This window comes from Rhinolophus sinicus, linkage group LG07 (genome assembly GCF_036562045.2).
Source record: "Rhinolophus sinicus isolate RSC01 linkage group LG07, ASM3656204v1, whole genome shotgun sequence".
Classification (NCBI taxonomy): domain Eukaryota; kingdom Metazoa; phylum Chordata; class Mammalia; order Chiroptera; family Rhinolophidae; genus Rhinolophus; species Rhinolophus sinicus.
The window spans coordinates 104768637-104794471 of NC_133757.1; the positions used below are offsets into that span (position 1 = coordinate 104768637).

General features: G+C 35.4%; 1 protein-coding gene across 7 annotated transcripts in view; it reads right to left on the reverse strand.

Annotated features, from left to right (window-relative positions):
* ARFIP1 (ARF interacting protein 1) overlaps positions 1 to 25835 on the reverse strand; it is an 82959-nt gene that overhangs the window by 41745 nt on the left and 15379 nt on the right. For 4 of the 7 annotated variants that reach the window (XM_019722663.2, XM_019722648.2, XM_019722656.2 and 1 more), the window contains 3 exons: positions 19594 to 19695; positions 4533 to 4641; positions 876 to 971 (listed from right to left, as the gene is read on the reverse strand). In XM_019722663.2, the coding sequence (XP_019578222.1) occupies positions 876 to 971; positions 4533 to 4641; positions 19594 to 19686 (298 nt within the window). In that variant the 5' untranslated portion in view covers positions 19687 to 19695. The remainder of the gene's footprint in view (positions 1 to 875; positions 972 to 4532; positions 4642 to 19593; positions 19696 to 25835) is intronic. The other 3 variants (XM_019722679.2, XM_074338438.1, XM_019722671.2) reach the window with 1 other exon arrangement.

Here is a 25835-nt window from a genome sequence, read left to right on the forward strand (position 1 = left end):
AAGAAAATATTAAACGTTTATGATACTAATGACTTGAGATGGAAACTCCAAAATAATTTTAAAACAATGAAATAAGGAGAAAAAGTTGTAACAAATAGTTTAAAAAAGTTAATCAGCAGAAATTTCTTTTCTTACTTACTCCTATATCACAGCTTTATCATAATCTAAGATCGAAAACAGTATATACAATCAAACACATTAAAGAATTTACAAAATTCTCAAAGAAACAAAATACAAAATGTTAACATATATAAAAATATGGAGTTCAATTTTTCCAATTGAATGGAGTTCAATTGTTTTTGTAGTCCACAATTAAAGTGCAGAGCAAATTCCATGCAAAGAAATGGATTTTTCCCAAATATTTTTCATTAGGCATAACTGGTAAATTACATACTATTTTGTCACAATCTGCAAACTATTTGTAAGCTGAGGCTGAAAATAGGATGACACACTGTTCCCACATGACCCATTCCAAACAATGAACAACCCAATTGTTGAAGGCTCCTTTCCTGTTTAACTGAAAATAGCAGATCTGCAAAGCTGAGAGTTTAAGGATCAATTAAGTGAACCTAAATTTTTCTAGAACAAAGAAAGGATGATTAAATGAATCAAATTTTACAATGTTTTTAAATCTTAAGTGAAATAAATTTTAGGTTTGAGATATAGTTAATAACTGAAAAGCCAGAAAGACAGGTATGGTTAGAAAGATTATTTCACTTATTGTTAAGGGGAAAAAAAAAAAAAAGCAGCAGCCACCTAAAAAGCCAGAATAACACACACCTAAGAATATAAAGCAAGTGATTATGAAACTGAGTGAATTAGTTTAGCTTCAGCAGCAGCAAGAAGGGCTTTATCCAATCAGTGCAGTTGAATACCTGCAGGAACAATTATATCACTTCCTTGTTGAGCCAGTTGACTAGCTGGAACCCTGCTAGGAGACATAACAGATGGCAATGGTGGTGCTGGGGAACCTGAAAAGGGTAGATATTTAACTGTGAAAATCCTTTTCCTCTTCTACATACTATACATTTTGAATATAGGTTTATTGACATTTCCTTTAAAATATTCAAAAACTAGGATTAAAAACTGGAATTAATATATTTGCTTTCTTACATGAATGGAGTAATAAAAAATGGATGCTACCAGTTGAGTTCTTGTATACATTTTTCATTGAACTATTAAAACCAAACGAAACACATAATAACTATAAGAAGAAACTTGGCAAGATCATGTCTAAACAGGACTGTACCTGGACTCTGCTATTTTCAAATCAACTACTAGAATGTGATTCAAGTCCCATAGTTGACTGATTTAAAGCATAAGTAAATATTTTATAACTTGCTACTACTCTTACATATGAAGGAAAGCTCTTCAAGTATCAAATTTATAACTAAAATTCAAAGAAGAAATGTGAATAAATCATAGCCTTCACAGGAATTGTAGCCAAAACTTTCAAATCATAAATCAAATATCACATAGTGTAGATGATTGCTATTCACAGTATGAACGCAAGGGACTTATATCAATATGTTATCTGGGAGCTCATTAAAAAAGCAAAATCTCAGGCTCTGTCCCTTAATGAGGGGCTTAATAAGGCCCTGACCTTTAATAAATGTGAAAAACCTTAATTTAGACTGGATCTAACATTTAAAATCCAAACATGCAATAGACCTAATATATTGGCATCACCTTTCAAAGTGAGGGATACTTGTCTCTTTAAATCTGTTGAACCATAAAATTTAAAACTGGAAGAAATGAGGGAAATCACCTAGTTTGACATTAAACTATGGGAGAAACAACTATAGGCCCAGAGAGGCTAAAACAGCTTCTTATTAGAGACTCAGATGTCTGAATCCATACCATAATATCTCCACCATTAAATGCAATACAGAAAACACCAATCTATAAGTTACTTGTTGAGTCAGAAGGCACTTTAATAGGTTATCTAGTCCAATCACCATTTTAAACAAAGACTGTCTCTACTATCCAAGGCACAAGGGCTTCTATTATATAAGGAAGTGTTATTTAAAGATGACTACTCTAGTTCCACTTCTTGGAACTACAGGAACAAAGCTCTGTTGTTCAGGTTATTACTGTTTATTAAACTTGCATAAGACATAATCCCATGACACAACGGGAGATGTGTATAATATATGTAACAAATGATATAGAAGTTTCCAAAGTAAAATAGCAAAAGACAATCATGTTAAGTTTTTTTGCTTTACTTTCAAGGGTAATTATCACTTCTCTGTATCTTCAAACCTTTAAATCACTAATTTAGACTAAATTAGTTACTAAAATCATTCACTAATATCCAATAAATACAATTCTTAAAAGTCTAGGATCTTTCTAGTTGACTAAACTTGGGGTATCAGCTCTGTTTCATTTCAACAACAGAAATCTAGGAATATGAATATATGCATGTAATGAACAAAACAAAACTCAGGTGCCAACTACATTCTTATGAGCTTTGATCTATTCATGATTTCCACAATTATTGATTCTGCAACATATTTGTTAGGCAGATTTCAATATATGTTGTTGTTAGGATGAAGTGTAATTTCTTTTAAATTTGCTCAAAAGTTGGAAAAGTAAACAGCTAATACTCTTCTTGCAGTAACTGGTCAAGAAATAGAGTCAATGTTAAGTTACCATTCAGTCATTTTTCCAGAGAGCTAACACAGCCCCAACTCCTTTAACATTTTTTCCTAAGACCTTTCTCCTAAATTTTAATCATGTTGCTTTTTCGCATGTTCATTCCAATTTATCTATATATGTCTTAAAATAAAAGCACTTAAAACAACTACAACTTTCCAATAAATGCTTAACTAATCTGAGTATGGCAGAATGATTATCTTTTTAAACATATTGATCAACAATACAGTTTGTGTAAAAAAATGTTTTATAAAGTCAATTCAAAGACACATAAATTACTGCCATTATCATGAAATATATTTCTTATCCCAATTTAAAGGATTAGAATGTATCTGTGAGCAAGTGAAAAGTGACTGGCATTTCCATGCTCATGCCATAATAGCAGTTTATAATGGCCAGTTGATTTCCATTATTGCATGATACTATTCTGTTTATTAAGGGATTAAACCAAATGTCAGCAAAATAATTTCACTGAAAATACTTAAAATGTCTTAATAGTAAAAGTAGTTTTTCATTCTATGTTAATATTTAAATTTGGAAATTAGTGACTGCTCCAGAGATGGTGTCACATTGTACAAAGTTAGCCTTATATCTTTAAGCACTCATAATTTTAGGCACTCAAATATAGAATACTATTATTTACAAAACGGCTAAGGATTGCAAAGGCATGCAGATATTTTTTTTTTCTTTCATTTTGTGACATTACAATATATTATCAAAATTAATTTACTTCACTGAACATAATCTATAGCTACTACTTTACAGGTCTGTCAAGAAAACAATTCTTTTTTTAACATTCAAATGTTTACTTGATTTTACTTTCTTTCATTCATGTGGGGGGAAAAAAACACTTAGAAAGGTTGTTATTAGGCAAGAGCATTAAAAAAAGGAGACAACTTTGTCCTTTATATTAAAGATAGACAGACATATATATGAAATGTGCCCAGAAAAGAGTTAACACAGCAGGTATAACTGCTTATTCTTAAAAAGACCAGCTTACACGACTGGCCATTGGTTGGTGTCAGAATTTAAATTTTGGGAAGACTCCCTCCATTCCCAGAATGCTAAGACTGGCTCACTGTGCCTCAGCAGTTGGTACAAACAATGTGGTTTGTGCTGAATACCTGCCTTCCTTCTAAGAGTCTGGAATCTTGGTACATGCTAGGCAGAGGGTGCCTGTGGGAACAATGTCCAATAAAATCCCTGGGCACTGAGTCGCTAAGGAGCTTCCCTGGTTAGTAACACTTCACATACGCTGTCACAGCTCTGCGGGGTAGAATTAATTGTGTCCTGTGTGACTGCCCTGGGCCTCGTCCCCCCAGAACTTCTCCTCAGGCATCCTTTGCCTTTGCTGATGTGCTTGGTATGCTTTTGCTGAAATGATCATACAGTGTATACAGTCTGACTATATACTGAGTCCTGTGAGTCCTCTTAGCAAATTACTGATCTGATGGTGGTCGTAGAGACTTCCTGTATAGCAGTCACAGGACAAAAAATAAAAGTTTTATTTTCCTAATTGCTTTGAAATAGGAAACATGTATTACACAAATCAATATTGACTTATAGCTATAAACTTAGTGGTTGTAAGCTAAAATAATTTAAATGTACATTTTTGACATAATTTTTGAGTTTTTATTTCAGTATTTTAAAACCAATTCCCAAATAATAATCAGTGAACTAATGCATTGATTTATACAAAGACTACTAAAATAATTCTTAAATTAGTTAAATTGAAGAGAAACAGGATTATGTTTATAATTGGTGTTTTATCACAGAATTAAAGGGTTCAACTCTTATGCTTTATTAATAAAGGTAGCATTTGATAAATTTCTCTCATCCTCCACCCCTGCCATCTTTAAAAATATATGGGCTCATACCTTGAAATGCTCCTGCTTCAGTAACCCCCTCTTTGGTACTGTCAAAGCCATGAGATGTAATTTGGGTTTCTGAGAGACCAAGTCCGGCTGGTAATGAACGTTTCAAATCCTTGGCAAAATGTGAAAGAAGAGAACATTTTTGTGAAAAAAATCTCACATCACAAAACAGTTCAGAATAATTGTTTCCTTTTAATCACATCTTAAAACTATTTTTCTCTCTACTATGTGTATTCCCTTATGCTGTCACGGTATTCTGTAATACATGATCAGCAGCAAACTCAGTGAGATATGCTATTAAGAGGTAAAGTGTATGTCAAATACAAAAATACTTTGATTATTCTAGAACAAACACCAGGCAGATATTAAAACACATTTTTCAAATTTCCAATCTATTGATACAAAATTATTCAAGAAATCACTCAAGAGAATCATTTTAAAGAAAAGAATTAAGATGACTAAAAAGCCATGTCTAGTGTTAAATATATATATTAGACTGATGTCTAATAGAATTATGATAGGCATGGCTAATGTCAGTATAAACATTTCATTCACTTGCAATATTAATTTCCCTTTGATTTCAAAGTCAGCTTGGTAAACAGGGCTTCTTGGACTTGAATCAGGGTGAGGAAAGGGAAATTTCCTGCTATTTGGATTTACATTAAACACTGATAGTAGTAAACCTAACTGTAAATTAGCTCATAATCAGAACTTAACTGCAATAAATATAATATTCGACACTCAGCCTTATCGTTAAAAAAAAGAGAAAGCCAAGGAACAAAAATTTCTAATTAAAAGTCCCATCTTTCCTCTGGTTTAGATATTATGAATTACCCATTCATAACCAGTCTATGAATGGATCCTATTGGTTTTCCACAATGACAAGTTTAGTGATACACTAAAAGATAAAGGTCTTTAAAATCCTTTTTGAATACTGTACCCCATCACATATAGTGTACAGTTATAATTTGAAAATTCAAAACTGACATTTTGAGTTTTCCAATTTGCAAAGTCAAAACTTAACAGACGCAGTCTCTCATAACTGACAAGTGTTGAAAAGGATTTTTCTTGAGAAGCTCATTAATTTTGCCTAGGCAATTTCCTGATTTGGTATGGGAGACACTGAGTAATTAGTGAGGTCAATTCTTATCTTAATGTGATTTGTCAAACAGCATCTGATACAGGTGACGTTCTCTCCTTGTTATACTTTCAACCCCCGGCATGTTCTGTTGTCTCCTTTGCTGATTCCTCCTCATCTCCTCAACCTCTAAATTCTGGAGGTGCCCCATGGTTCAGTCAGAGGACTTTTTCACCTATACTCATTTCTTGGATGATCCTATTGATTATTCTGGATTTAAAAATCATCTATACACTGACGACTGCCCAATTTATAAGTCCTACCTGGGTCTCCCTCTTTAACTACAATATATCTAACAACATACCTGTCTTTTCCACTTGGATATCAAATAGTCATTTCAAACTTAATGTGTCCAAAATCCATTGATTCCACAGTAAATCCCCACCCCCCAACAGACAAAACAAAAAAACATGACCAACAATTTTCATTCCTTTCAGTTAATGGCATCTCTACTACCAAAATCATAACCAAAAATCTTAGGAGTTACCTTTGACTCTTCTTTTTCTCCTATACCCCCATCGAAACCATCAGCAGACCCTATCAGACCTATCCTTGAAATATATCCAGGAGCAAGCCAATTCTCACCACCTCCACTGCTACCATCGTGGTGTAAGCCAGTATCCTATGTCACCTGGATTATCCAAGAGCCTTCCAACTGGTCTCCTTGCTTCTATCCATGACACACACCTCTAACTCCACACATCAACCAAAGTTATCCCCTATGCAAAACTCTCCAACAGCCCCAATCTCACTTGACTAAAACCCAGCCTATTAAATCTTCTTAAGGGATTACATGATTTGACTTCAATGTCCAATTAGCCTCAGTCTAGCAGCCACATTGTTTCTTCAAAAACAGTAAACCTCTCTCTATTTTAGGGCCTTTGTATTTGATGTGCTTTCTTTCTGCAATGCTCTTCTGCCAGAAATCCACAGGACTTGCTCCTTTATCTGTCTTGTCCTTTAACCAGAGGCTTTCCCCTGACAACATATAAAATAGCAGCTCCCGCAATCTTCACGCTGGAACTCCCTATTCTGCTCACCCTGTTTTACTTTTCTCATCGCAGTTATCACTAAGTAACATATTATGTGTATATTTATTTATTTTTGTCTCCCCTCACTATACTGTAAGCTTCATGAGAGCACGGAAGTTGCCTATTTTGTTTACTGCTATATATTTAGCACCTGAAATAGTGCCTGGGACACAGCAGGTGTTCAATAAATATGTGTTGAATAAATAAGTGAATTTGTTAAGTGAACTAAAGGATTTATGACTCAACATCATTAGAGGAAGAAGCTGCTATAGTATAGGTTTCTTTTAAAATTTAACTTAATGAATATTTGCTTACTCTTAACTGTACATTATAGATTTTCTGGGCAAAGAAAAAGATAAGATACAGTCCTTGCCTCACTGGAGAGACAAGATATACCAACATTAATGCAAAAGTTGAGCTTGGTACCAAAGTAAAGACAGCAAGTATCAGAGTAATTCAGAATAGGGACTAAGTCCATGAGAACCAAATAGACAAGAAGAAAGAAAGTACTGCTTGAGCTCTGGAAAATACAGGATTATTTACTAACTGAACCACATTTAGTGAGCATTCAGTTCATGACAGCCTCTGCTCTAGACACTACAGATACAGCAGTGTGGGAAACAGATCAAGTCTCTGCCCATATTAGACTCACATGGGGCTGGGGGGAGGAAGACACTGATAGTAAACAAATACATGTATATAAGATAATAGTAAATGGTGTGAGTAAGTAATAAGTACTAAATAAGTTGTTTTTGTTTTTTTAAAGGCAGGATAAGAGAGAAACAGAGTGACAGGCAAAGGGTGCTACTTTAGGTGGGGTACGCACGGAAGGTCTCTCTCAGGAGGTGAAATGTGGGAAGAATCCTGAACAAAGTGAGGGAGTGAGCTCTGTGGCTATGTGGGGCAAGGACAGTGATTTAAATGTTTTATTTCTTAATTGAATGGTAGACAAGTAGGTATTCACTGTACTGTGAATTCACTTCACTGAAATAAAATTCACATGCCATAAAATTCACCCTTTTAAAGTGTGTAAGTCAGTGGTTCTACTAGTACATTTAGAGTTGTGTAGCCATCATCACTAATTATAGAACATTTTCATCACCCAAAAGAAACTCTGTATCCATTAGAAGTCACTCCCATTCCTACCCTTCCCCAGACCTAGAACCACTAACCTATTTTCTGTTTTTATGGATTTGCTCACTCTGGACAGTCATATAAATGGAATCATATAGTATGTGTCTTGTAGCATACTGTGTTCAAGATTCATTCATATTAGAGCATATATCAGTTCATTTGTTTTTATGGTTGAATAATATTCCATTGTAAGGATATACCACCATTTGTTCATCCATTCACCAGTTAATGGCTCATCACTTAGATTGTTTCTACTTTTTGGCAATTATAAATAATGTTGCTATGAACATTAGTGTACATATTTTTGGCTGGGTTATGTGGTAATTTGCTGTTTCACCTTTTGAGAAATTGTCAGACTGTCTTCCAAAGTGGCCGCACCATCTTATATTCCCAAAAGCAATGTATGAGGGTTCTAATTTCCCTACATTCTCACCAACACTTGTTATTATCTGTCATTTTTTATTATAGCCATCCTAGCAAGAATGAAGTAGTATCTGAATGTAGTGTGGACCTGATTTCTCTCATGACTGATGATGCTGAGCATCTTTTCAGGTACTTATTGGCCATTTGTATATCTTCTTTGGAGAAATGTCTATTCAAATCTTTTGCTCTAGTTTCAGTTGGGTCATTTGTCATTTTACTGTTGAGTTGTAAGACACAAATCCATTCTCAGACATAAGATCTGTAAGTATTTTTTCTGTGGGCTGCCTTTTCACTTTCTTCTTCATGGTGTTCTTTGAAGCACAAAAGTTTTAAATGTTGATGAAGTCTAATTTATTTTTTGTTGTTCTTGCTTTTGGTGTCACATCTAAGAAACTAAAGTGCCTAATCCAAGGTCATGAAGATTCACATCTCTGTTTTTCTTCTGAGTTTTATAATTTTACCTCTTAACATTTAAGTCTTTGATCCACTTTGAGTTAACTTTGAGCATGGTGTGAAGTCTGGGCCCAACCTCTTTCTCTGCAGGTGCATATCCAGTCATCTTAGCACCATTTGTTGAAGACCATTCTTTCCACACTGAAAACTGCCTTGGCAACCTGTCGAAGCTCAACTGACCATAAATACAAGGGCCTATCTCTGTGCTACCGATTCTGTTCCATTGACCTACGTCTTCCTTATGCCAGTGCCACCCTGTTTTCATTACTGTAGCTTCACAGTAAGTTTCCAAATCAGAAGTAGTGAGTCCTACAACTCTATTTTTCTGTTTCAAAATTCTCTTGGCTATCCTGGATCCCTTGCATTTATATAATCAATTTGTAAATTTCTACAAAAAAGTAAGCTGGGATTTTGACAGAGATTATGTTGAATCTGATTAATTTGGGGAGCATTGCCATCTCAACAAATTAAGACGTCTGATCCATGAACATGAGATATCCTTCCATTTATTTAGATCTTCTTTAACTTCTTTTGATGATGTTCTATGGTTTTCGGTGTACAAGTACTGCACGTATTCCTGAGTATATCCTTATTTTTGATGCTATTGTAAATGGAATTGTTTTCTTAATTTTATTTTTGGGTTATTTATTTCTAGTGCATAGAAATAAAATTGAGTTTAGCATATTACTCTCATATCCTGCAACACTGCTGAACTTATTAGTTCTAAACACATTCAAACAACATACAAATGGCATAGAGGTCCAAGAGAGTTGTGTTTGCTGCATTCTTGGAACTTACCTGAAAGAACATTACTCATTTGAATCATTTGCCCTGTCACAAAATATTGTATTAATCTCCAGAAAGGAGATATAGTAGTAGCAGTAGTTGGGAAGAGCGGAGCTAGTAATAAATAGTAAATATGATGGATTGTCTCTGATTATCTAAATTTTCAAGAAGTTTCAGGAACACCTCCTATCTTGTCACGCGTAGCCCCCAGGATAAACGACTTCTAGTTAGTTGTCTACATCTCACTCAAACCCTTCCCACTGGTCTTCCAGAGGTCCTTTATTCAACAAGCAATAGTGCTTCCAGAAAACAAACAACAAAACCAAAACCCAAAAAAACACTTCTTGTCCTTTATGTAAAACAGTAAAATCTGAAAAGCACTAAGCCCTTCCTATGCGTAAGCTGTTAATAACAGAAGGAGTCTAACCAAAAGTGGTACAAATGGGCCTATTCAGATTCTGAACAGAATTATCATTTGATAGTGGTCTGGCAACTAAGAACAACACAAAATGATACAGACTATATGAGAGGAATGCATGACTTGTGAGATAACACTCATTATTATATGAGTTTTGTTGATTGTTGTTTTGTAAAATACATACTCTCCGAGTAATATAATTTAGCTTCATAGTTCACAAAAACTTAAAACATGCCATTACATTAACCCTTAAAAAATTTTAAAGTATCTCACTATAAGGCTGTGCCTAGCTTAGAAGCCTTTCAAATATCTGTGACTGCATTCACTCCTATAGTTTCTGGAATATATTTGAGAGACAATGAGCCCATTTATAACCAACAATGTAAAATCCCCAGTTTACATTTTGATGTCACTGGCATTCAACTCAAAGTTTAAGACTTTGCAAAGTTGTGCTTAACAACTATACAATAATACGGAATAAACCTAAAATAACTTTCTATTCAAGTTATGAGGATAATGCGGCAGAATTTAACAGTTTTTAAAAGTAAATTTTCAAATAACTAAACTAAATCAAAATATAATGCTTTTGGCAAAAAAAGTTTCATGTATATTTTAAGTCCTTTTCAAAGGATACAAAGTAACATTTGTAGTAATAGCTTCCATAAAGCTGTGAAGGGGTGCTTATTTTCAAAAATAACTTCTCTGTTTTGTATATTTTAAGAGAGGTAAGAATAGGAATAAGGTTAAAAATGTAACTTTGTAATTTATAGTTTAGCATGGTAATCTACTTTCGAACTAAAGTTAACGCAAGACCACCAACACATAAAGAACACAAAATGTTCAACAAATTTGCTTTAAAATACACATCCTTAATAAGATGCACAACACTACAATATATAAGCAGAACCTGAGATTCACTAATTAATCCTCCCCTTTTACTTAGGATGAGGAGAAATCTTGAGTAAAGGAGTGATTCTTAAAGCCTATACCGTAACCACCAACAATCTGTAAGGATTCTCCAAATACTTTATAAATTATACAAACTCTCTTCTCCCTTAGTTTCCTTACACTACCATATAGCCTCCCAGTTTTCCTCCTATCTACGAGTACATCTTTAAAAGTGGCTTGGTGTTCTTTACTAACCAGTTCTAGTCTCTCTACAAGAGGAAGTCCTAAATCTTCCTTCCCTTCCCCCTTGGTGACCTGATTGATCTGTTTCCTTGGTGTCTAGTCTTATCATTCCTGAATTTCATTATTCACACTGTAGGCAGAAACAACTTTCTAAACTGTGAATTGGACTGAGACACTTCCATTTTTATGTCATTTAGTGGCCCTCCACAGCCTTTTAGAAAAAGTCCAAACTCCTCAACATGGTTTTAAGGTTTTCTGGGATCTGGTCCCTACTTCTCTCTCTAGCCTCATTTCTCACACATCGGCCCCTACATTCTCAACTTCAACAATAAATGGTGAATTTGCAGTTCTGTGGTCTCACACCTCTTTCAGGTTGTTAGAGTTGCCCTGGTGGGAACATTCTTCACCCTTCTTCATCTGGCTGGCTCACCCTTCAGATTCAGCTTGGACAGCAATTCCTCCGGCAATCCTTCCATACGCCTCCAGTCTCAGATCACACTATACGTGGGCTATCACATCCCTTCTCACACGGCATTAAAATTAGTTTGTCTAGCTCTTCTCTCCCTGCTGCCTGTAAGCTCGCTAAGACCAGGTTGCTTACTGATCTTGTTCCCCTTTAGTATTTCTAGCATCTAGCAGATATAATACTAATATTTCATTTATAAAGAAATATTCTACATTTAAACATCCTATCTCATTCTTCAAAACAGATAAAACCTTCAAGCATTTACATAATTTTTTTAAAGAAACAGATTGAAAACTTTATGTTAAATGTTCTATGAATTTTGGTGATTTCAAATCCGCTTTGTTGTTTTAACAGTTAGTTGCCTATATGGAGCGGCTGCCAGAAGCAAGGCTATTCCTCAGACTCCACAGCCCCAGTTCTACTGTAAACACACTGCAATCTCTTCAGCCTCCTCAGAGTGGCCTCTCTGCCTCCTCTCTGCAATTACCTGGAGTCAAAGCCGATGATTCTCCAACATTCTACTTTTCAAGTGAGTGGAAGGCAGGGTAGGGTCAGCACTTTTCTCAGTCCTCCACTGGCACTTCTAAGCTATCAGTTCTCAAAAGTTATTTTGGGTAAGAATCACCTGAGAAACCTATTAAAAATGCAGATTCTTCTTAGCTGCCTGTTGCAATTGGCTTTAGGTTGGAACGTGGAGCCCAGAAGTCAGAATTTCAAACAAGTCAGCTCGGTGAGTCCGGTGCAGGTAATCCTTTATCTATATTTTGGGGAACTCTGCAGCACAGAACTGCTTTCCAGGCCTTGCACAATACTGACCCTCTCCCCACGTCACCCTACCTCACTGCGCTCTTCACACCTTAACACTGGCATCTGCGGTCTTTCCAGTCAATCTCCAATATTTATTGAGGGCTCTGGCATTCCAGGTCTTCTCCTCTATTCCCAACTCTTACCATCATCCTGGGTGTTCCCAATTTTTTGCATGCCATTGGGCACACTTTCAGGGAACGATTCTACATTCAGTTTGCAATTCCTTTCAAAGTGATATATATATAAGGTGTATAAGGTGAGTTTTCATAGCTCATCAAAACCATAGTCTACTAATGGCATGGTATGTAGTAAGTTACTTTTATTTTTTAAAAATACAAATAGTGAAACATTTAAAATGAAATAAAATCTATTGCATGAGCCTGTCTACCTATGTTGATGAAGAATGACTGGTTGTAGTAATAACAGTCCGTAAAGGTGTACAATTTTGTCCCCCTTAGTATACTTATAGGAAGCCTAAAGTTGGTAGTTTGATTCAGGTTTGGTAATTTGTAGTTGGATAAAGGGCCAAAAAATGTTGAAGGCAGATAAAAGATATATTAGACTAATATAGTACAACCCAACCTACACTTTATTCTCAGATTTCATTAACCTCTTCATCTCTAATGCCTCTCATCTTTCATGCCCCATTCTGTTTTGGCAACTGGAACTCCCATGGCCACTCCTTGGACCTTGTCACCAGTCAGGAAGAAACAATTCTGGAGTCTTAAGTCTTATAACTTACTTTATGATCACAATCTAATCCTATATTTGTTATTCCATTTAATCGAGATAGCAAATCTCTTGATTTATCTATTTTTTCCATTTTATTAACACACACACACACACACACACACACACACACACAATCTCATTTCTCTCTCTCCTGTTCCCCTCTTATTCATTCAACAAACATTTAACAAGAACTTATAGAATCACTTTTTTGTTTGGTGTTTTACTGCCTAACCTCTTGGTTTCACCCAACCCCTGCGAATCTCCTAAGTCTAGATTCTAAGTAGTACTGAGTTAGATAATAATGCAATCATGTACCAACTTGCATCAAGGAAATGCTGAACTGATTCAAAGACTATCACTGGAAATATTTATATGTATCTACATTCAAAAAATTCCTCCTAGAGATCAAAAAACTTATTTATGGTAGCGTTTGTTTATAAATAAAGGCACAATCTATGGATTCTAATTAAGATGGATAAGGTTTCAGCCTTCATTTATATTTATTCACAATTTTTAATAGATTTCCCAATCCAGAGTTAATTTAATATATATATATATATATATATATATATATATATATATATATATATATATATAGTAAACACATATATTTTAAAACTTACCTTGTGGTAATAGTACTAAGAATATATTCTATACTTGAAAAGAAAATATAAAATGAATCTGGGTGACAATTTCTATTCCTTCCCAAATCTCACCTAGACTGCTAGAGTAAGTTATCCAGACTGATAAGTACAGGGGAATGGTGAAACTACTTATTTAAACAAAAGCATTAAAGAATAAAACAACAATAACAACAAAGACCTCACCAACTAAAACTTCAATAACAACAACAAAGATGATACATGCTGGGAAAGGACACAAGATATATCAAGTCTAAGAGTAGTATAATATCTCTTCCCTGTTGTTCTTAGTCTAGAAACCTTGTTTATAGTTCTGGCTCTAATATCCCCATTCATTCAGCCAACATGTAATGAAAGCCTCCATTACTACTACGTGCCAACAGTGTTCCCAGGGACTGGCGCTAAGGTAATGGGAGTGTTCTTACCCTCACCGGACTTACAGTCTAGTCACCTACGCTTTGGGTTAGCTAGGTTATATGGGCAATTCCATCACAACCTCAAGGACCCTTTTCCTCAGTTGTAAAAGTAGTGAGTCTTGGGGCTCTCTAAGGTACTTCCACTGAACTAAAATCCTGTGATTTAACTCAAAACTTGTAGACCAGGAGTTTTTGAGACCCAGGGAACCTCAGGATCTACAGGTGGAGTTCAGGGAGTCCTAAACTCCCTAAAATTGGTATTTGGTATTTTGTGTATATATAAATTTTTTCTAGAGAAAAAATCCATAGGTGGAAAAATTGTGGATTTTAGTTTTGGGCCTACCACAGGAAAAGTTTCATTTTAGCTACATCTAAGGTAATTTCTGTAAATCTGTCAAATAGAATTTAAGTCACAAGAATTTTCAACCATCTGAAGCTAATATTTGCGTCTTCTCTTTAACTCATGGCACAAATTGCACATTTCTAATCTAATATTTTGACCAGGACCATAACAATAAACTATAAATAATATGCAGTTTACAAGTCAAAAAGTAATTTATATTTAGACATTAACTTTACTAATCTTTAAAAAATAGGAATTATTTTTTATTTAGAAGCAGAAATATTTTTGCTGTAAACAAACTGTGATGATACTAAGATTATCTTATCCTCTCTACATACAGCTGTTGCCCCTCATCTTAATAAAGAATAATAAATTTCAAAACATTAACATATGTTAAACTGTTGCCAGAGGATTCCTATGACAAGTTTTGCCATTATAATCCCTATATAAATGTGAAGAGTTGAACTTGAGCCTCTCAGACAGACTAAGAAGGGAAATCCAATGAAAAACGAAACATCTGCGATGAGACAGAAAAACAAAAACATTTATAATTTAACTGCCTATACCACAGTGACACCAACTGGCCAGCCAAGTTATGACAACTTAATACGCTACCACCTTCATTTTATACAAGATTTTACACCTTTTGAAGTGCATAATGCAGTGTGCATTAAATAAAAACCATTACATGACTTTAAACAACAAATAGATATAAAAGGAAGATGTATATAAGTAAAATGCCTCAGAAAACTATGGTTATGATCTAGTTTTACATATGAGATCTCTTTACTAGTCTATAAAATATAGTATAATGTGAAGCAATACATTTTAACACTTTCATGAACTTTTATCTACATCCAAATAGAAACACGGATTTGAAATGAAATTTCCCTTTCATTGCTCAAAAAATAAAGGAGGGAAACTATGTCGAAATTTAGTAACTATATGCCTAATAGAGCTTGACTGCAATTTATTCAAAAAGGTCAAAAGGTGCTTTTTTATTTTATTTTTATTGGGGAAGGGGAACAGGACTTTATTGCGGAACAGTGTGTACTTCAGGACTATTTTTTCCAAGTCAAGTTGTTGTCCTTTCAATCTTAGTTGTGGAGGGTTCTGTTCAGCTTCAAGTTGTTGTCCTTTCAGTCTTAGTTGTGGAGGGCGCAGCTCAGCTCCAGGTCCAGTTGCCGTTTTCTAGTTGCAGGGGGCACAGCCCACCATCCCTTGCGGGAGTCAAACCGGCAACCTTGTGGTTGAGAGGACATGCTCCAACCAACTGAGCCATCTGGGAGCTCAGCGGCAGCTCAGCTCAAGGTGCCGTGTTCAATTTTTTAGTTGCAGGGGGCGCTGCCCACCATCCCTTGCGGGACTCGAGGAATTGAACTGGCAATCTTGTGGTTGAGAGCCCATTGGCCCATGTGGGAATCGAACCGGCAGCCTTAGGAGTTAGGAGCACGGAGCTCTAACCACCTGAGCCACTGGGCCGGCCCAAAAGGTGCTTTTGAAATATTGTTTTTACTCATGGTGAAAAGTATCACATAGCCAATTTTCATTTTAATTAAAGTATATTAAAAAACGTAAGAGACTTATGCATACATTTGTAATAAGAGCAAATACAACAGAAACAAGTTTTATGATGTTGAATTTCTTCAGGGAAGTGAAGTGGGATATACTGGTTGAAGTGGATTATTGCTTCTTATGAGCCTTGCACACTGGTAACGTTCATATCCAGTTAGGGAAAAATCCAAGCCAACATCTGATTTGTTTTTCCCTACCTTCCAATAGTAAGTGAAATAACATTGCAGGAGAATCTCCAAAAAGAGAATTTGACATTAACCAATGAGTAAACTTAGAAAGCAGTAAGTTAACTGGCTTTAACTGCATAAGCAAAGAACTTACATATATATATTATGGTTTAATTCACTTCATTCTACTAAGACCTCTTATTCTAAAGTTAAAATATGAAAAGATTAAAAGAAACATTTTTCAGTGTTACTCAAAGGCAAATAAAGGTTCTTAACTAAAGACTCACAAATAGGTTTAGGTACAAAGCAGAAGAAGAACAAAGGTGGAGGAATTAACTACCAGGTATCAAGGCTGAAGCTAATATATGTTCCAAACGTAATTATCATAGCAAGTAAGGAAGAAAGATGGTGTGGTATTATTGCAAGGATAGAAAAAAAGACCAAGAAATAAAACAAAGAATCCACATGTGATGACCTGATTAACAGCAAAAGCCCCCAGGGGATATAACCAATAGTCTTTTCAATAAACAGTGAATATTAATTCGATATTTATGATTAAAAAAAAACACTTGACCCCCTACATTACACCATATACAAATTTTAATTCAAGATGAATCACAGATCTAAGTATTAGAAGCAAAAAAATAAAACTATTAGAGTAAAAGAGTATCTTCATCATACTGGGATAGGCAAAGATTTCCTAAAAGGGTCACAAAAATCACTAAAAGGAAACATTGATAAATTGGACTCCATTAACATGAACAACTTCTGTTCATCAAGATACCTTTAATAGAGCGCAAAAGCAAGCTACAGACTAGAAGAAAATATCTGCAGCACACATATTCAACTGAATGACTTATACCCAGAATATATAAAGAACTCCTACAAATGAATTAGAAAAGGCACACACCCAATAGAAAAATGGGCAAAGGAGCTGAAAAGGCAATTCATGAAAGGTAATACCCCAATGATCAATAAGAATATGAAAATATGCTCAGTATCATTAGTCATCAGGGAGGTGCGTATTACAACCACAATGAGATACCATTATACTTCTATCAGAATGGCTACAATTAAAAGGTATGACAATACCAAGAATTGGTAAGGATGTGGAAAAACTAGAACTCTCACTCATTGCTGGTAAGACTGTCAACTGGTTCAACCACTTTGAAAAACTAGTTGACAATATCTACCAAAGCCAAACATCATGTACCCACGACCTGGCAATTCCACTCTTAGGTATATACCCAATAGAAACAGGTGATTCTATACACCAGGAGACCTGCACCAGAAAGGACACAGCAGCTTTATTCATAATAGCCATGGACTGGAAACAACTTAGGTATCCATCAACTAAAGAATGGATATACAAATTGTGGTACATTAACACAATGGAAAACTACACTATAAAGAATTAAATACTACCACAAGCAACAATATGAATAAATTTCACAGGCATAATGTTGGGTGAAAGCCACTCAAAAAAAAAGTACATACTGTATGATTCCATTTACATTCAGTTCAGAAACAGTCAAAAGCTAAGAGTTAAAGTAGCAGCGATTACTCTGGGAGGGAGGAAGATAGGGAGGGGTGCTGCCTAGAGGAGAGCAAGAGAGAGCCAATTAAGGTCTTAGAAATGTTCTAAAACTTGATGTGGGTGCTGTGTATAAGCTAAAGCTTAAAAGATCAACAAGAAGACATTCAAGAAGGCAGGTGAATCTTCAAAACAATGCATTTTGTACGTTTCGCATTTTTCTTAGACAAAGGTCCTTAGCTCTCATTAGATTGTCTATTAGAATATCACCTCCCTGATGGCAGGTATTTTTGTCATTTCTGTTCACTATTATATCCCCAGTGCCTGGTATACAGCAGCTAATAAGTATCTTCAGAATAAATTTGCAAGAGGAGCTATTATGGAAAGATGAAGCAATCATTAACACTTTGGTATAATGAGTTATTTGAATTAATGTAAGTAATTGGTAGAGTCTAATGATGGTAACTTGAGTTTCTTTATTATTGCAGTTGTGTCTTAGTGTTTTCAAACACCTGAAAGGCTAAAACGTGAAGTGAAAATGTTTTTCGTGTTCAGAATTTAAGAGTCTTTTTCTTCTGTGAGTCACTCTATATTGGGGCCATAGGTGCTTAGAAACCAAGTTAAACCAGTTGCAATTAAAATAAATGTAAAGCTTGAAGCTATATTAATTTCCTCCAAAGGACTGCTGAGGCAAAAATAAGTGAAATTCAGTGGAATTTTCTAAAACCAATGAAAGTGATCTATCTAAAACAGTGGTTCTCAACCAGAAACGAGTTTCTCCCCACCTGTAGGGACATTTGGCAACACCTGGAGACACTGTTGTTTGTCACAACAGTAGGGTGTTACCGGTATCTAATAGCAAGTGGCCAGCGACGCTGCTAACTGTCCTCCATGCACAGACCAACCCTCCACAATAAAAAAATGTTGATAGTGCTGAGACCAAGAAACCCCTATCTAAAATATCACCTTCTATTAAACTAAAATACGTAAATGATTTTATTCTCAAACGTATGAAGTAAAGAGTCCTATTTAAACTGTAAAATAATTCAACTATCTTTCAACCATTACTTTAAGAATATGAAAACTATATTTTTAAAGTTTTATTCATGTGTCAAATGTCATAAAGAGGGATGCTTCATGAAAATACCTCCAAAAACAATAACCATCCATCACTACCATTTCTAGGACTATACTTGGCATGTTACTTATTTTATCTCACTTAATATTAATATCCTCATAAAAATAAGATTCTCATTTATAGAGATTAGAAAACAAAAACTAGAAAAAATTAAATACTAGTCCAAGGTTATACCACTAGAAATTGCAGAGCTAAAATCTGAACCCAGGTTATCTTCAAACCCAGGTGTTTCCATTAAAATGAATTAAATTTCAGTTTCAAAAAAGAGGCTGATCGAAATTACAAGGATCACATTTTCCACTGAGTCAAGATTGCCACTTTAGAAAGTGAACAGCAAAGTTAGGAGTAGTCTATCTAGGAATTATGTACTAAAGACACAGAGAAAAGAGATTAGATGGTGCCAATTTTTTCAAGGATAATCTATAGTTAGTATTCTTTCTTATCACAAATAAAATTAAGTAGTTTTATAAAGTTATATGCCAAAATCACCAGACACACTCTTGTTCTGGTAATCCAACAGAATTACCGATAACGTTAAAGCCAAAGTGCTTCCTGGCCTAAAGCTTAATCTTGACAAATCACTAACATGACCTACCTGATAACGTAAGATTACTGGCATTTTAGCCAATCTCAGGAAATGTTCCCATATTAAACTCTGTGTATTACTTTCATCTCAACATTTAAGGGCTTATCATGATTCTTTGCATGAAGAGAAAGAGAAGTGTTCTTACCCTATTAAAGCCATGTTCATGAGAGTCATCAACTTCTCCATTACTAGTCACTGAAATTTCTGCTGCTGAATTTTTGGGCGATTCTTGAGCCATGGTAGACTCCTGAAAAAAAGAGAAAAGAAATAGTCATAAATAACACCAAGTCAGAAAAGGCAAATATTCAAAAGACTATGTTCACGTTGATGGCACTGAAAAGCCATCATTATAACATTTTTAGAAATAATTACAACCTACCTAATACTTATGTATAATAAACATGATACTAATATAATAAAAAAATGCATCGAGCTTTTAAAACTGCACTCAAATTTCTTGACAAGCTACCTGTTATAGGTACAAGGGGGCAATATCCTTGCCTTGTAAATAACGTTGTGACAGACTATCACTTACAACTGGAAAAATATTACAGAAAGCCAAGCTTGATTATTAATTCAACTAAAGCAATTCTACTTTTCCTATTATATATAATGGATTTCTAAGTCAGCTTTTGCCTAAAGAATTTTCCCGATGTTATAAAAAATTTTAAACCTCCATACTAGGAGAATTGTGTTTTACACTCCGACTTTACTGTTCTAAAGGTCAAATTATGTTTAAAAATACATACCTTAATTTTATAACTATAGAAAATACAAATTTCTTTTAGAAACTAAATATATTAATCAATAACAGAACATTGATTACAGTTGGTAAAAATGTTTCTTGCTCCAATCGTATGAGATTTAAAAAAAGTGTGGCTATAAGTTAACATGAGCATTTCATCTCTGTAAAGGACCTTAAAAATAATCTATTTTCCCTTATTTCAGAAGTCAAAAAACTTCAGAGTAAGTAAACTAAACAATGTATTCCACTTTTCACAGAGAACTGGTGCCTGTCTCTCCTCATCCTTCCAGCTGGGGAGGAGAAACGGAACCGTTTTCAAATACACCAGAGCACTCCATTCTTCCAAGAAGGCCTACCCTCAGGAGAAACCAGAATCTAAGTTGCTTGGGTATCATCAGTGCCTAACTGACCTGAGGAGGGGATATAGGCCCCAATCCAGCACACTCTGGCCATCCTGCCCCCCCCCCCCAAGGGGGTGGGAAAGAAGCTGAGAAATGTAGGGGAAGTTCACAGTCCAGAGGCACAGGCTCACTGAAGGCTGAGACCTAAGCACAGGACTGTATATACAGGACACTTCTCTCCCCCCACACCTCACCACTCACTGTATTGCTAAAGGCCCATTTACAGTAGTTCCTTTCACCCAGCACATCACGTCTGGCATATTCACAGTAGCTTTACTCACAAGAACCCGAAACTAAAAACTAAAAAATGTCCAGCAACAGGTTAATGGAAAAACAAATTGTGATGTGTACATATAATGGAATAATGAATCATTGATATATGCGATAACTGTTGCTTAATCGCAAATCATTATGCTGAGCTTAAAAAGCCAGACATAAAAGAATACTTATTATATGATTCCAGTTATGTAGAACTCTAGAACATACAAAACACATCTATGACAGACCAGTTGGTACCTGGAGATAGGGGAGCAGCAGGGGAAGACTGAGTGCAAAGGGGCACAAGAAATGTGAGGAGGATGGAAATATTCTGTATCTTGATTGTCATTACGGTTTCCCAAGTTTATACAGTTGTCAAAATTCATTGGACTGTATATTTAAAATGGGGGACTTTACCATAAGCCAATCTTACCTCAATAAACTGCTGATTTTTTTTTAAAGGGTAAAATTCCATTCTATCATCTTTATTGGCACAGAACCTACTTTTTCCTACAAACCCAAAATCCACACACAGGGATCACACCCGTCTGGTGGGGAGGCATACGGCCCCATCATAGTGCCCACCCACAAGGAGGGGGCTGACTTGCAGCTCTACAACCCAGTAGCAAACAGTTTGTCATTTTCCAAAATATATCCATGACAAAAATATGTGAGACCAATACTCTCTCACCAGAAAAATCACTGCAGTCTTAAGTGTCATTAACAGACATCGTATATTCCGTTTGACTCAGAGTCTGAAAATCACAAGTACTTGCGTCTAAGAGGATATTTAAAGGACGGCAGAGTATTATCTCTGTTCCTCAGATCCCGGGTCCTCATCCTAGATCTTTCACAACAGCAAAAGATGAGGGCCTCGTTTTGGTTTGCCAAATCAGGCTTCAGACAAGCACTGCGTACGTCTCCTCCTTTTGGCTGCCCAGCCACAGCCCCCTTCCAACATTGGGAAAGCCTCCCCATGAGGAGGCTGAGGAGAGACAGAGCCTGAGTCCTTACTACATAAAAGCTCAAAATGCCAGATAATCAAACAAACTTTCTCAGCACTCCAATAGCTATAACATGGCTCTAAAACTGCTTATAATTGGACCCCTACCTAAGTACTTCGGAGGCTGCTTCTCATACCATACTCTCCCCTAACTCTCTCCATACTGGCCAATCAGCAACCAAATGTCTACTAACTTCATCTTCACCCTCAGAATGCACAGGAACTCTTCTGCCTGTCAATTCAAGTCCTAGTCTATAGCTTTTTCTGTACCGTGTTTCCCCCAAAATAAGACCTAGCCAGACCATCAGCTCTAATGCGTCTTTTGGAGCAAAAATTAATATAAGACCCAGTCTTATTTTAATATAAGACTGGGTATAATATAATATAATATAATATAATTTAATTTAATTTAATGCCGGGTCTTATATTATTTTTTGCTCCAAAAGGCGCATTAGAGCTGATGGTTCAGCTAGGTCTTATTTTCGGGGAAACATGGTAGCTGACCAAGACCCAGGCTAAAAGAAAAAAAGCTCATGTAAGTTTTTTCTGGCACTACTTATGTTTTTCAAATCCTGAAAATACACCTTGACATAACATTACAAAAGACTTCACATTTGACAGCATTTATAGGTGAACACCCCATGGAAAATAAAAGATGAGATATTAACAAAAATTCATCCAAAGACTAAAAATCTATCTTAAAAATGTAAGAGAAGTCATACTGGAAATATTATTAGTGATATAAAACCTAATTTCTAAAATGCTTACAAACAAGGTAGAAACTTTCTAGAAAGGATGTAAAAGAATTTATCTTAGCCTTAATTAGACTTCTGGAACTGTAGTAGGCATTGCATCTTCTAAAACACACATTTAACAGTGCTCTTTAATTTACCACTGAGCAAACAAACACAAGGTGTTATAATAATAAGCTTACAGGTTTTCTAATTGTTTCATAAATCTACCACTTTAAAAAGTTATTTGAAAATTCATTAAGATACAGTGAAATATTTTCAGTGCTCAGTTTACTGGCAGTGTATGCTCAGCAGGGATTTTTGTTTTACTATCAAGTCGCAGTTATATTTTCTTCTAAGTTAAGGGACTACATGCTTAATTTCAGACAATTCTAGACAAAAGAGCAGTGAAGAAAGTAAAGCGTGTGAAAGAAGAAAGAAGCCACAAATATTCAACTCTAATTGTTATAGTCATGGCTTCAGACAATGAAGGTTGCAATGCTTAGTGGACTAATTATGTACGTCAACAGAGGCCATATTTTGTTCCAATACCAAAAAGCACAAATGCCTTCTGTGTCAGATGAAATTATTTAGATTTTTGTGTGCCTACAAAAAGACAAAGCAAATTCTATTAAACTCATATTTCAAACAATCTTTGAAATTTCCTTCTGTATTAGTAAAAATATGACCTTTTTAAAAAAATGGTTAATGTATTTATCACAAAGTGTTAATTTGATATGGTTCAAAAGCATTAAGTGAATAAGCCTACTGCATGAAATCTCAGGAGAACTAATGAAGGAATCTGGAGACATGAATTTAAGGCCTAGCTCTGTCCCTTTTTATAACTTCTTAGAAGTCCCTTTACTTCCGTAAGTTTTCGATTTCCTCATTTATAAAATGAGATTGTTAACCTCACCTATATATCACACAGCTATTATAAGAATCAAATGTGAAATTGCTTTGAAAACTGAAAATGCTATATAAAGATGTTATAATTACAGTCCCGATTTCAGCTCAGGACCAACAGGACAAATACTGGAATAGTTCCATCAACACTAGTATTTACCAGTACAGCTACTCTCCCTAACTTTGTCACTATGGGTACCCTAAGTACACTTTTCTAAAACAGACCAGTATCAAGATAAGAGTTCAAATATGGTTACAAATGTTATTGTTTGTAGCCGTGTTTTGTTTTTTTTCTTTATTCTATCTTGGCAATTTCATGGTTTTAAAAGGAAGATGATCCCCAGACCTACCTAAATACTACCTTTCGAATCTTCTCCCAACTTTCTCCCCTTCTTCTGCCTGTCATTCTAGTTTCTATATCAAGCCAATCTCAGCTGCTAGTTACCACTTGGACCACATTTCCTCCGGCTCTTTCCTCACTGACACTCAGTTCCAGCCACAGATCCCTGCCACTATCCCTCAAACATACCAGTCTTATTTTTGCCCTTGCTGTTGCCTCTTTTTTGAAGGTTCTCACTCCCAGATTTTCACATGACTCTCTCCCTCATCTCATTCAGGTTTCTGCTCAAACTTCACCCAAGAAGGGAAGCCTGACCAACTAATGTAAATCAGCACTCTTCAACACTCTGTAGTCCCTTATTTTGCTTTATAGCAGTAAGGACTACTTTATATTATACAATAATGTATGTATATGTTGAACATGTTTGTCTCCCTCCCCAATGTTTCCAACATAAAAGCCAAGTCCTCTTGACACTCAAAATCCTTACGTGACCTGAACTATCTTCTTTCTACCAATTATACTTCTTCAGAGAACACATTAAATGAGACTTAACTCACACTTCCTCATACATGTCTCTCAATTTCCTTCCTGTGTCTCTGTTCAAGCAGCGACCATCATCACTCCTGTGCTCAAACTCTACCCACACGTAAGACCCAGTTTAAACGCGACCTTCACTGATCCTCCTGGCTGATTCTCCTCTGAACGGCCACAATGCTTCATCTGTACCACTCTAAAGGCATTATTACTCTACATTTATTTAAAAATTTCCTCTATTAATCAACATGCACCTTAAGCGCAGGATCTGCACTCAGTTCACTTTTTAGACCTCTGAGTTGCTTACATAACAGAAGAATGCAAATATCTGTATATTTTTCTTTGATATCAGAAACTGGTATATGTATTAGTGTTACTATACTGAAGTGCAGACAGAAAAGAAGAATTCAGTTAATAATCTGAGGATATGCTAATAAATACTTAACACACCTACTTTGCTTTCCTGTTTTGTTGTTGTTAAAAATACAGCTTACTTGTTTGTGCTCCAAACTTTCTTGCTTCTACCTTTAAATAATTTTTTCCTAATTAGTTTCTTAAATTTACTTATCTTTTCCACTTTCTTTGGGTTCAAATCACAGCTCTCTTCCTTATTAGCTATGTTAACCCTTCTAGGCCCCTGTTGCCTAACTTATAAAATGAGGGAGAAAACCTCAACTGCAAACAAGGTTACCGCAGCATTAAATGAGATAATATATGTAAAGCCCAGTACAGCACCTGGCACCAACAGGCTCTTGGTGAATGGTGCCTATTAGGCCATGATTTCTGCCACAGATACAGAAACAACAGTTTAAACACATTTCGAGGTATAAAGATGAATATGAAAAAAAAAACCACAAAGAACAAAATCTCCTTTTATCTTCTCTAATTAAGACTGGACTAGAGTACAAAGCAAGCAAAGCTCATATTTTCTTCTCTTTTTTAATTCAAAATGATTTTTAAAAAAACCTGATATCAGAAAAAAAAAACATGTAGAAGAAGAAAGTATTTTTATGGTCCCTGATGAGATAGACATTTTAATGGAAACATCATTAGATTGAGAGTTAGGAAATCACCCTGGGTTCTGTAATTAGCCAGCTAAGTGATCATAGGCAAGACAATTCACCTTACAGAACATAAGTCTCTTCTTGTTCAGGTTTGCCTCAGCACAAAATGCTGGAATTTTTGTTGTTTTGTTTTGCTTTTAAAGAAATGAAAACTATCACCCAGGTCATCATATTCCATTCCCAAGAAACCAATACCCGTATCACTTACACTATTAGAGTGAGAATTCATTCATTCATCAAATTGACCACCAGTGATGTGCCAAGCTCTGCTAGGATTAGTCTGAATTACTGAAAATTCTGGTGTATAGAACATTTAAATTAAGAGAACAGCCATAAAACATATAGAGCTATAATATATTAAAAGAAGAGTTCTTATGAGCAAATTTGACACCAAAAATGTTTTCA